Genomic DNA, 13211 nt, shown 5'->3' with positions numbered 1-13211 from the left:
GTGGTAAGGGGCCAGAGATCTGATCCTGCCCTGTCCTTACAGGTGACACAGGCTTGTTGGTTAGCCACCTGCTTTGTGAGCCACCTGTGCATGCAGGGTGGTGCCTACCAGGTAAAAAGCAAACTCTGAGGTTCTTTGCTAGAACCCCTGTCCTCCAGCAGGTGAAAGGGGGCCCTGTGGAGAGAGGGTGGCTTCAAGAGGGCCAGTGACAAACTGGCACCCTTTTGGGGCAAGCTCAAGACTAGGACAACCTGGAGGGAGGCTGCCACGACTGAAGGTGCTCATCCACAGGCCCGGTCACCAAAAACCAAGGGCAAAGCTGCAGCCTCCACGGGACACTCGGCACCCGATAGCCACTGCCTGCCTGTCTCCTGAGCCCCCTCAGTCAGAAGCTCCCAGGCAGCCCTTCGTCAAGCATTCCCTGCCCTCCTTGCCTGTCTCAAACAGGGACTGTGCCCCCCTGGGCTGGGGACACCTATAGAGCCAAGCCCTTCAATCCATGGGGCCCACTAACCTTGGGAAGGTCTCAAGTTTAAACAGTGGGAATGATCCCCAAGGCACGGCAAGGCTGGGGTCAGTGCATCTGAAGAAGGGACCTTTCTCTTTGAAGGAACAGGGTCCTGGGCCAGGAGTGGATGGCAGGTCGACCACTCAGGCCTATGGAGCTGTGTGCTCCCTCCCCACTTCCAGCCTCTCCCCCAAGGCGGAGTGAGACCCTGCAGGTGCTCATGGGTGAACAGATGACATACAGCCTCTTCCTTGGCCAGCAGGGGAGACGTGGGGCTGGGCTGCAAGGCCTTGGGGGAACCATTCCCTCCTCTCAGGCCTCCCTTGGGGAGCTCATCGGGTCCAGCATGCAGTGCCCCTTAGTACCGAGCAGGGTCAGCTGTGCACACCTCAGGCCCCCACTTGTCCTCTGAGGCCCACTACAGGGAGTGGATAATAAGGGTATGGGAGGGCAGCAGCCCTGGAGAGGTCAGTGGGAGGACTGGGGCCTGAGTGTGAAGGGGTCCCCTGGGGAAGGGCGAGAAGTCAGTCTGGGAAAGTTTGTGTCTTCCAAGTGCCCCTGAGTTCTGCTGGAGCTCAGCCTGGAGGCCTCAGGTCAGAGCTACCACCTGCAGTCCTGTATGGAGAGGAGATCCTGCCCTGTGTGCCCCAGGGTTTGACTCCTCCCACTCTGGAGAAAGGGCACCCTCCTGGCTTGCAGCTCTTCTGGGCTATGGCTGTCACCCAGCACCCAGAGCTCTGTCCCTTTGGAGTAGGTCGCGGCCCTGATACCTCCTCCCTGACTTCCCAACTGCAGGACGCTCTGTGCCCGGACGTTCTTCACGAGCTCCACCAATTCAGAGCCTTGACCTCACTGTTCCCTCCACCGAGGAGTTTGTGCAGTCCCCTGGAATGCCCTTTCCGACCACCCTCCATGGTGGCACCCCACCATTCAGAGCGTGGGATGGCTATACCCCCAACAACATGCAATCCTCTGACACACCTTGTACGCTCCCACCTGACCATCCCCATCTACCCCCTCACCAGGGACAAGTGAAGGGAGCTAGTGGAAACCCAGCCATGGCAGATCCCCGTCACACACTGCGCCCAGGCGTGTCCTAACCTGCAGGCTGGAGACCCGGACCCCGCCCAGGAAATGGCTGCGCTCCCATGCTGCCCGCGCACGCTCACAGAGGAAGGAGCCGGCCTCGCGTGTGCAGTAACAGCTTTAATCGTCATGGCTGCCCTGTCCCGGCGCCGCGGCCTCACGGCACAACCTGGGAGTCACATCTCAGGGAATGGAGCTTCGGCCGGGGGCGGGGGGCACCTGCAGCGCTCAGTGACAGCAGGATTAAGACGGGAGGCCGCGTCGCGGGCGCAGAAAGCAGAGCCCACTATTCGTGTATTATACATATATATATTTCATGTGTACACAGATAGTTTTCTCTCTCGAAAGTATTAAAAAATTGATCAACCCTCAATCTATAAAAAATACCTACTCTACATGATAGAAAAATCTCTCCTCCAAGTTTACACTGATTTACAACCAAGGCTTTCCCCAAAATGTACAATACGAGGCAACGTCTTAACTCTGAGTGTGGAGGGTGGGTGGACACGGGAACACTCACACACACATTCACACTCTCACACACCTACACATGCACACACACGGCAGGGCGGCCAGTCTGCGGGGCGGCTCTCCGTCCACCTGGAGGGCTAGCAAGCTCCCGCCTGGTGCTCAGGCTGGGGGAGGTCTTCGGCAGCACACCAGCCTCCTGCCCACCCTCCTGCAGACCCACCCTCAGGGAACAGAACTATTTATAAGTCCAACACGTGGAAGAGGAGGGATCCAGACTTCCCCAGGCAGCATGGACAGTCCAGTCCAAAGAGGACACGGGCTCCAGGGGACCAGCACAGCCCTGAGGCCCTGGAACCAGAGGGAGGGTCCTCACGGCTAGGACCATTCCGTCTCCGTCTCAGAGCAGAGGGACTGCCAGGCTCCTGCCCCAGCCCCCAAGAGAGCCCCGGTCAGAACCCCGAGGGTTATTGCAGCAAGGGGTCCAGCCACTGGTAGGGGGTTGGGGGAACTGTGGGTTTGACCCAGTGCCCTGAGCCATTCAGGGGCGACACAGACTATACTATAGGGAGACGCCCAGGAAGCTGAGGAGGGAGGAGTCCTGTGACTCCCCAGTTGGTCTCCCTGACCACTGCATCCAAGTGTGGACCAGGGCTCGTCCAGCATGGGCAGACACCAGATCGGGGTGCCTATGGGGACCCATTTCCATTCCCCAATGCACCAAAGCCCCCAGGGCTGGGCAGGCGTGGGCGAGCAGGTCTAAGAGGGTGCTGGGGCACTCACCCAGCCCAGGAACTGCCCACGGTCTCTGTGAGAGGGGAGGGAAGCACAGGCTCGGGGCCCAGCACCTCTCCTACGTGGCTAATCTTGTTCCTGAGCCCCCAGCCCTCAGCCCCCAGCCTGGCTCCAGGTGTCGAGCTGCTGGGCCACGGCCTTGGCTCTGTGCGCCGCGTGCACCGGTGCGCTGTGGTGCATGGCCTCGGCTGCCCTACTTCACCTCCAGAATGGACGGGTTGGTCTCCATGATGGCCACGATGATGCGGTCGATGTAGTCCTGCAGGCGGAAGTTGATCTCCTCCTGCTTCTGTATTGCCTCCATGAGCTGCAGGAGACGGTGGGTGTCACACACTGGGTTACAGGCAGGGAGGGCCCCCACTGTCCCGGGCGTTACCTCATCACGGGAGACTGAGCTGATCTCCGCGGCCAGGGACTCAGAAAAGGATGTGGAGAAGAGGTTCTTGGCGCCCTGGATGCTCAGATTGATGATCTGCCCGTTGAGCTCGTCATTCTGCTCCTTGAGGCTCCGGTTGTCCTGCAGTGGTGGTGGCATCAGGCCCTGCCCTTGCCCCCCAATGTCCTGACCACGCCACCCTCCACGAGCTCTCTGGGTGGCGTGTCTGCAGGGCCGGAGGGACCGACCCAGGAACATGCCTGCTGCCCACTCTCAGCCGTCCTGCTCGCCTACCTGCTTCAGCCTGCGGACCTCCTGCTCCAACTCGCTCTCCCGGGTGCGGCTGTGGTACTCCTGCAGGCCCATGCTGCTGCTCCGGCCCCGGCGCTGCTCCGCCTCCAGCTTGAACAGCTGCAGGTGCTCCAGTTGCTTCCGGAGGTCCTCAATCAGCTGCAGGAGAAGCCAGTGAGAGGCTGGACAGTCCGGGTGGGACACACGGGAGGCAGGGCAGGACACGTGAGGGGGTGGGCTGGATACAAGAGTGGGGAGGGAACTGAGCACTGGCACGGTGGGGCTATCTGGGCACCTGGGTGCCTGGGTGCCAGGGATGGGCACTCTGGACAACATTTGGGTGGGCAGGGATGTATGTCCCCACCAAGCCACACTACACCCCTACTCAGAGTGGCACATTTGAGTAATGCATTTCAGGACCCAGAGTGCAGCCCTGGTCCTGTCCAGTGGGCAGTACACAATACAGACAGCTGCATGTTCACACACAGGTGTACGTGGTGCATGGGTGATGGGTGGGCAAGCTCCTTGAGGGCGAAAGTACCAGAACAGAAAATTACAAAGACACAGAAACCACTCAGGGCCCTCCACTAGGGCTGGGGACATCTGGGACAGTTTGAACCACCCCAACTGGGGTGCTCCTGGAATCCCTGGCTGGAGGCAGAGGTGCTGCTCACCACCTCCCAGTGCCCAGGGAGGTGGAGCCGAAGGCTGTGGACAAGGGATTGCGGGGTGGCCACCTCCTGCGTGGATTCCTTGTCCCTCTGGAACTGATGGCGCTCGTGGCTCAGACGGTCGCCCATCCTGCGCCGGCCCTCTTGCTCCTCACTGAGCCGCACTGTCAGGTCCTCGATTTCGCCCAGCAGTTTCTGCTTCTCCTGCAAAGTGAGGACTTTTCCAGCCCAGAACGTGCTGCCCAACCTGGGAGGGCCTCTCAGTGCCTGTCCCCACAGCCTCACCTCCTCCAGCCGCTCGATGCTGGCCTTCAGGCAGGGTGCACAGGACCGCAGCTCCCCATTCTCCTCATCCAGCTGCTGCAGCCTGTGACACAGACAGGGCCGGGGCCGCGCTGCTTTAGGGAAGCTCCCGAGGTGCTGCCCCACCACACACCTGCTCCCCAAATGCTACAGCTGGCTCCCGAGGTCCCACCTCACCACTCTTAGGCTGACAGGAGCCCCTGCAGCTCCCCCACTGCTGTAGGCCCCATCCCCCACGCCCCCTCCCCAGCCTCAGTGTCTTTCTTGTTCCCGCCATTCAGTGATGTGGGCTATTGTCACCAGTGAGACCCATATCCAGCTCCAGATGTGACAGGGTCCTGACGATGCTCTCCTCCACCCGGGACCTGCACCACATCCTGCCCCCTTGACCTTCCTTCCTTGTCTCTTGGGACCTGGACAGGCCTGGGGGGTCCTGGCCAGCAGTTTGCAGGCCATGCTCATGGGGTCTGCCTGCTGCTTTGTAATCAAACCAGGTGATGGTTTGTGGGGGGACTCCTGTCACACTGTATCTGCATCTGAGGGAGGTGTGTCCATGGCAGCCCTGACCCCCTGCTCCCCTGCTTTACACTACCTACCTATCATCTGGGCTCTCTGTCTCTCTGTCCGGATGCCCTACTCTTCCTCTTTTATGACCTACCCATCATTTGTTTACGACAGCACAGTCACCACTCGACTCCCACAGCTGCTCAGACTGTCTGATGCAGGTCATCCGGCTGCCGCCCTATCCTCTGACATGCCCAACCTGTTGCTGACACCCCTTCTTCTTGTGCCCCATGCCCTCCCTGCATAGCCTGGAACCAGCCATCCCTCTGAGGAGTGGCTCCCCAAGAACCCTTTCCTCACCATCCTACTAATGTTGCTGCCTTATCCACCTCACCAGTTGGTGCTATGCAGTACGGGCACGGTGCCTGCCCACCAGGCACAGTTAATGAGGCCTGGCAGATACATGGCTCACTGGAGGTCTCACCGGCTCCCTGCCACTCGCCGTGGAGGGCAAGTGGCCCACATGATTCGGTCCTCAGCAGTGCAGTGGCCAGGGCTGCTGCTCCCCAGGTGGGGCATGACCAGGAACCCTGTTGTGGGACCTTGGCTTCACCCCAACTCCCATAGGCAGTTGATGCTCCAGCTTTGGAGTCCCCTGTGGCCGCAGGCTAAGCACCGGCACTCCTCAGCCTGCCAGCTCCAGGTTGTCTATGGTCCCCACAGGCCTCAGAAATGCTGGCTGGCTGAGACCTCTCCTCTGTCCTTCTGGGTTTTGCCTTTAAAACGTCAAGACACTTTTCATTCCTGATGTTCTGCTGGAGTGGGTACACGCATGCCTGTGATTCTGCCTCTGAGCTGCTGTTTCCTTTTATAACAACACTTGATCTTCCTTCATTGTTTAAAGCCTGTATAATGTCACCAGAAGGCGACATCTTTCTCTCAGGTGGCCTCTGTTCCCGCAACGGTGTCTCCTACTGGTAGCTCCTGTTTCTGTTTTCTCTCCTGTCTCCTTTCACCACCAAGCTTGTGGGGGAGGCCTCCCCATGTTTGTTGGAAGGGCATGTTGTGTGCCACGTGAGCACTGCAAAAGGAGCCTCATCCACACATGCTGAAACCTGTGTGCTGGGCCAAGGTCCACGGTGACATGCCCCAAGTCTCACATCCAACCCGGCACATGTCACCCTTGTGACGTCAAAGGAGGTGGCACGAGACTGGCCATGTACCCCTTACCCAGCTCTGTACCACCACAGGTGCTCCTGCCTGCTACCAGAGGGCCCCCCCCCCGGGGTGATGAGAACCACCTGTTCCCGCAGATAATGGTTTTTCTTGACACTGCAGCAGTGAACATCACTATCTACTCTGTGACATCAACAGTGCACCCCACCCTCCTGCTGTGCTCCATGTTTCTTATAACTCCTCCCAGGCCCTAATGGGCAGTCCCAGGCTGCAGCCCCTCATGCTGTCCCACCATGCCCCTTCAGCTCCAATGGGTACCTCTTTGCTGAGAACCTCTCGAGACCCTGCTGTCTTCTGCCGTCACAGCGCATACACTGGAGTCAGCACAGACGAGCCCCTCGGCAGCAAGCAGAGCCCCACTCCTTGCTGCACCTCCAGACCTGTCTGCCCCTGGAGAACTAGGACTGGCCTCCTGAGGGACTACAGGGTGCAGGTGTGTGCTGCACCAAAGGGGGCTGCCCTACATGTGCTGGGAGGGCCGAGTCCCTAGGGCTGCAGAAGCTCGTGGGCTGGGGTGACCCCCGCATGCTGCCTCCGGGCTGCAGGATACTCAAGGGCACTGACACCATGAGGCTGCTGGGCTCAGCCACCAAGAACTACGCCTGTGGCAGCTTCAGGAGGCCACATGGGCCAGCTGGGCCTGGCACCTTGGTTTGTCCAGGAACCCCAAACCTGCCCATTCCGTGCCCTCCTCACCTCCATGAGACAGTGCTGCTGTTTGGGGTCTGGGGTGGCAGCCCACAGACAGCCCCCCCCCCAGCTCTCTCCTGCGGTGCCACTACCAAAAGACCCTGCCCTGTGCATTTGCTATGGTGAGACCCCGGCCTTGCCAGGCTCAGCCCTCTCCTGTAGCCCCTCCTGCCCTCCCTGCCTCCATTCCTGAAAATGTCCAAGAGCTCAGAGAGAAAACCAGACGCCATCTCTTCCCAAGCAAGATGGCGAGAAAGGAGCAGGAGAAAAGCATTTGGAGTCTTCTCCACAGACATTTAAGGCTGTACGTCCTCCTCCCATCAGGCACACCTATATAGACGCATACACACATATACAAGGCAAGCCTGTATACATGCACACACATGCCCCCACAAGCACACCTGTACACATACACGGGCATACCTTTATACATGCACCTCTACAGACACACCTGTAAAAATACAGATATACACACTCATATACACAGGCACACTATACACATGCACCCCCAAGGGACACCTGTATACACACAGGTACACTTGTACACACATAGGCACACTTGTACATATGGACCCAACTGTACACACTCACACATGCAGGTAATTTGTACACATGCACCTGCACACACCCATATGCAGACACACACGTGCACACACAGACATACCTGTTCACACATACAGAAACAGGCACACCTGTGGACACATGCAGCCCCCCACATGCATGGAACTTCAGCAGACTCAGACGTGACGTAGAAGACCCCGTGTGCCGGCCCACATGTGCCAGGCTCACACAGCGGGCATCACCTAGGGACTAACACCTAGAGACAGGAGCAAAGCACGTAGAGAGGCCACACCTCACTTAGGTCCCCTGCTGTTGTGATGTTTGCACCCTGGCTTGTAGACACACCCTTTGTATGTAACCCTGTAGACCAACCACACATGCCTGCAGCCTGAGTCTGCACAGAGCTTTCCCACTCAGGGTAGCACTGCTCTGCCTCCAGCCTCAGGACACATCCTAACGTAAGTGGGCTCAGCCCCTTCTTCTGACCCTCTCAAGTCTCTGAGGCACTGATGCATGCCAGGGACTGACATCTGGGGTCCAGAGCTTCCAGGGTCTTCCACAGAGTTCTCCAATTTTCTGCACGTTTTCTACTTCACTTCACCCCAAGATGGGGTGCCTTCCTGGGGACCCCCACATCTAAGGGTGATTTCTAAGGCTGCCCGCCCGCCCACCTGGCCTGCAGGTTCTCCATCTCAATGCTCTTCTCCCGCTCCATCCTGCAAAGCACCTCCCTCTGCTTCCGGGCCTCCTCCAGGACCAGCTCACAGGCCCGCAGCTCCTGCTCCTTCAGCTGCTCCTCCAAGGCATTGGCTCTGCAGAGGCAGAGGGGTGAGGTGAGTGCCCCTCCCACTCACTCCAGCAGTCGGCCTCTCCACCAATGCTCACCTGAGCTGTCAGCCTGCCCCCTCACCTGTGCACAATTGGTCGGCCTGCCCCCTCCCCACTTACCTGAGTGGTCAGCCTGCTCCCTTCACCTGTGCACAAGCAGTCGGACTGCCCCTCACCTGTGCACAAGTGGTGGCCTGCCCCCTCACCTGTGCACAAGCTGCAAGTTCTCCTGCCGCAGACGGCTGTGCTGCTCCCCATTGGCCACACTGTCCTTCTCTAGCTCCAATACCCGCTTCTCCAGGAAGATGACCTGGGAATGAGATGCCGGTTTGAGAAGTAGGTAGACCAGCAGAAGGCCCATGCCTATTGGGTGCAGGGTCCAGGACACTGTCTAGTGAGATTCTATACAATCACACAATCCCAGTCCACCCTGGGGCGCTCCACCCTCACAAACACTCTGTGGCCTTGAGAGCAGGTGCACATGTTGCCAGGACCCTGAGGCCTAGGGTGGGCCTGAGGGGGTGGGCAGCCAAAGGATGGCCCAGGTGTTAGAGATGCAAGGGATAGTAAGGGTCAGTGACCTGGCCTCTTCCTCCCTCTCTAGCAGGAGACAGACACCTACACAGGTAGAGGAATGAAGGGGAGCAGAAGGGCTCAGACTCAAGGGCCAAGGAAGGCTTGCAGAGTATGGGATGCAGAGAAGCCATGAGGTAAGGACAGCACGAGGTAAAGGGGTCCAGGAGGAGGTGAGCAAGGGATATACCAGGAATTGAGGGGCTCCAGGAGGAAGTGAGGGGGTCCAGGAAGAGGTGAAGAAGGGATATACCAGGAGTTGAGGGGGTCCCGAAGGAGGTGAGGGGTCCAGGAAGAGGTGAGGGGAACCAGCAGGAGGTGAAGAAGAGGTATACCAGGGGGTGAGATGAGGGTCCTCCCCTCCCCACCCACCCACCCACATGCCTGCTTGCCCAGGGCTGCACCTTGTCAGCGATGGCCTCCTCAGTGCCCTCCATGGGATCATGAGGTGAGTCCTCCAGAGCCTCCATAGTCAGGACCCCCGACTGGTGCAGGTGCCTAGGACCAGAAGCAGGAGCCCAGTGCACAGAAGGGAGAGAGATAGGAGCAAAGCACGTAGAGAGACAGACAGATGTGCACAAACATGGCCTCTCTGCAAGCGTCTCTCCCCTGCCAGGGACACCTTTACCCAGAGTCTCTCCAGTGCTCTTTGGACCTTGATAAAACCCTGACCTTGTCCCAGGCCAGCTCAAGGAACGAGGTACTTTGCACTCTGTGGCAGTAAAAACACAGCACAGTCTCTCAGACCACAGTCGTCACATAACCCTGCCCCAGCCCAGGGCAGGACCAGGAACTCTGGCCCATGACTCTGCTCCCACATTGTCACACCCACTCAGGCCTGGTCATATCTGTGCCCTGAAGCACCAACCACCAACGTGCCTGCCTGTGTGCCACGACAGCTGTTCCATGGCCCAGCCTGCAGATGCCCATCTCTGTATGGCATGCTGGCTGCTGCCCCAGACCAGGAGGTAGTGGAGGGAACCCCAATTCTGTGGTCCTGGTGGGAACTCTCTAGGGCTCCCCTCACCACGAACTCCAGACAAAGCTCTCTATAGGGCTTTTCCTTTTCCACTTCTCAGTGGTCAGCACCTTGGGCAGGTGCTTCTCGTGGTGGAAATGTACCTTCCCATCTCGTGTGCCCAGAGGACAGAGGGGAGTTCACTGCATTCACCACTATTGCCCGGAACATGGCAGACGGCAGCTCGAGCCTGACCGAGGCCCTGGAAGAACGCCAAGTCCTCCCCTGACCTCGGTCAGCTCCAGGTTCTCAGCACCGACTGAGCTGGGACAGTCCTTATGTTAATTTTCCCCCAGAAACATTCTAAGGAGAGAGAAGGGGGGCCTCTTCACTAGGCCAGATGGTCTGGCAAGTCCACAGACCATGGACTCCAAGTGTCTTGGGTGGACACAGTCCTCCCTGACGCCTGTCTCTCAGCACAGCCTGAATGAGGTGGTGAGCAGCGCCTCCATAAATCCCAGAGAGCCATCTCCAAGCTGGAGCCCTACCTCAAGCCAATGGGAGATAAAGTAACCATATCTCCTAACAGCAAGGCCTCTGAGAGGACCTGCCAGGCAGGAAGGTGTGCTGCACCAGCAACAGTGGGAGGATGAGAAGGGAGCCCATGGTCCGACGGCTGGACCGGTGGGGAAGTAGCTTCCAGGACTGCGGTGTGAGGTTTGGTAACATCAGCAGTCCCATCAGGAAGCAGCCACGAGCCCGTCTTACAAGGACCTAACAGGGAAGTGCCATGACCTCCATGGAGGGAGAGGTGGGGTAACGTCAGCTGTCCCGTCAGGAAGCCAACAGACAGCTAAAGCTCAAAGATGAGGAAAGGGCTACATCGAAGTCATCTAGACCCTGAGCACCAACCACCCTTCCCACTCACAAAGAAGGGGCTGCTGGAGTGTGCTGGGGAGAGGCATGAGCAGGCCAAGCACAGGCTTGGCCTGCAGGCCATGCCACCTTTCCTAATGAGCTCATTCACAGCAGACCCTTGGGGACACCAGCTCCCCCAGGCCTCCTAGTAAAGACCCAGGAAGTGAGGATCACGCAAAGCTTTCAACTCTGCATCCCAGTCACACACCCAAACCCACAGCCCCGGGAGATATTTTCTGCCCCAGATCCCTCAAATCATTCAAAATCCCAAACCAGAAGAGACTTTCGTTTTCTTAAATACTTGGAAAACACTGTATTTTTAAAAGCCTCCTTAAAAGATTATGATTCATAACACATTTTGGGGGAATATTTCCCAATAAAGTATCATGCCTACCTTGCAACCCTCTTGCTGGAAAGCTGCTTTGTCGGGCTGTGCAAAAACCAAAATAAACAGGAAAACGGTGTCAGAGAACAGGCAGTGAGGAACAGGAGGGAACAGGAAATTCGGGCTGAAGAGATAGGGGAGTGGGGCCGCCCCTCCCAACAGCACCACTGTGCATGCAGCTGCTCCCCTAGGCAAGCCCCAGGCACAAAGACCCTGTCGGCAAGGCATGCAGAGGAGGAGCTGCAGGGGGCTCACTCGAGGCCTCCCGGCACCTCATCTCCTGGCCCCACCTCCCCAGGTGCCACAACCCAACGCAGCTCCGAGTCCACTTCCACCGCCTAGACCTGCTGACTGCATTGGGTCTGAGCCTGGCCAACACCATGTCCCAAGTGTTCCATGTCCCAGAGCCAAGCCAAACTGCCCACCAGAGGGCCGACCACAGGGAAAGGGACAAGGACCTGTTGCTAATGGGAGGGCTTGTCACAGGTTCTGAATATCTCACTCTCCAAAATCCCGGCTGGCCACAGGTCTGAAACACCTTTCTGCTACCACTGCAGGGCAGCGACTCTAGTCAAGTCACCTCGTCCTCATCCATTTCCGGAGGCCAGAGGGGCCAAGCTCATCTTCGTTCTTATTTCTGAGGCCCAAAACTGTTTTCCAATTTTAACAACCGTCACTTCACCCTGTGAGAGGACATGCCTCGTTTTCCAGCACATGGACCATCGCTCAGCAGCTGGGCCATACCTGCTCCTGCTTGCTCACCTGCACACACCTGTGACCCTCTGAAGGCTCAGGCAGAAAGGCCTCTCTGGGGAGAAGTGCTTGTGGAAACAGGTGCCTGTTCACTGCCTCTCGGCTCCAACTCCACCCTCTTTGCTGGTTTTGTGGATCTGGGCCCCTTAGTGTTCCTGTGTGATGCTGTATTTTGTCAGTAGAGGGTGCTGGAGAGAGGGAGGAAGGCTCCTAGGCCTTGGCAACACCCACTGGTCAGCAGCATCCCCAGCACCTCCTGGGTGGTCACGTAGGGGATACCTCAGGTGAGACCCTCCGTGTGAACAGCTTTCCCTGCAGCATACCCACCAGCATGCCACAAGGTGCTGGCTCTGCCATCTGGCTGTACTGTGGCATCTTGAAGAATTCCTCATCTCAGCCCTGGTGGGCTGGCTCTGTTGTGGCCCCAGGCCTGGCAGCACTCCTCACAGAACTGCTGTTGAACGTTTTTTTTTCCTCTTTTTTTTAATTGTGATTTATGTACAAGTTTACAGAGCAAATTTGTTTCCCATTCAACAGTTCATACGTTTGGTTTTGTGACACTGACTGCAATTCCCCACAATGGAACAGCTCTCTTTCCACTTCCTCCCTGTAGTTACCTCTTCCCTGTGTCCTTCCCTCCTATGCACTCCCACCCCCCCAAGCTATCTCCCTGTGCAGACACTGCCCTTCTGTTTTCCCATGATTGATTGTTCTAAGGAGGGTATCTACCTGATGTAAACGTTCACCCTTACATGCCTGTCTACTGTTTAGCTAGAAGCCAGGGGAGTGAGTTCAATTCCAGGCCTGAATGGTAACTAGAGGCCACAGTCTTGGGGGTCTCACCAGGTTCCATCAGACTAGTAAACCTGGTATTTTTCATGAATGTGAGTTTTGTTCCACATTATTCTCTGACTCTACCCAGGATTTCTTGCACTGATCCCTGTCTGAGTGGCTGACAGTGGTAGCTAGGCACCATCTAGTTCTTCTGGTCTCATGGTCCTACAGGCTGAGGTTCTCATGGTCCACCAGTCCCTTGGATTACTAATTTCCAGATGTCTTTGGTTTTCTTCAATCTTCTGTGCTCTGGACAAGGAGAGACCCATTTTTGCATCTAGATGGCCACTTGAAAGCTTTTAAGAACCTACTCACCAGTCACCAAAGTAGGATGTGGAACAATGCTTTCGTGTAGTACGTTAGGCCAGTTGAGCTTGGTGTCTCCCTGTGACCATGGTCTCGAGCCCACGGGCCCAGTGATTCACTCCCCCCTCGAAAGGGTGTTTGGCTGTGGTTAAGAAGTTATCCTAACT

General features: G+C 57.5%; 1 protein-coding gene across 1 annotated transcript in view; it reads right to left on the bottom strand.

Annotated features, from left to right (window-relative positions):
- Positions 1-3050: 3050 nt before the first annotated feature.
- Positions 3051-13211, bottom strand: part of RAB11FIP3 (RAB11 family interacting protein 3) — a 69789-nt gene continuing 59628 nt past the window's right edge. The window contains exons 6-14 of the mRNA XM_042783219.1: positions 11161-11196; positions 9295-9388; positions 8524-8627; positions 8161-8301; positions 4481-4562; positions 4262-4399; positions 3528-3683; positions 3234-3374; positions 3051-3164 (exon numbers count right to left, since the gene is read on the bottom strand). Coding sequence (XP_042639153.1) covers positions 3051-3164; positions 3234-3374; positions 3528-3683; positions 4262-4399; positions 4481-4562; positions 8161-8301; positions 8524-8627; positions 9295-9388; positions 11161-11196 — 1006 coding nt within the window. The remainder of the gene's footprint in view (positions 3165-3233; positions 3375-3527; positions 3684-4261; positions 4400-4480; positions 4563-8160; positions 8302-8523; positions 8628-9294; positions 9389-11160; positions 11197-13211) is intronic.

The sequence above is a fragment of the Orycteropus afer genome, unplaced genomic scaffold (genome assembly GCF_000298275.1).
Source record: "Orycteropus afer afer isolate SDZICR_OR568_19922 unplaced genomic scaffold, OryAfe1.0 scaffold00751, whole genome shotgun sequence".
NCBI classification, from domain to species: domain Eukaryota; kingdom Metazoa; phylum Chordata; class Mammalia; order Tubulidentata; family Orycteropodidae; genus Orycteropus; species Orycteropus afer.
Note: the sequence above shows the minus strand (reverse complement) of the source record. Positions and strands in the feature narration are given on the sequence as shown.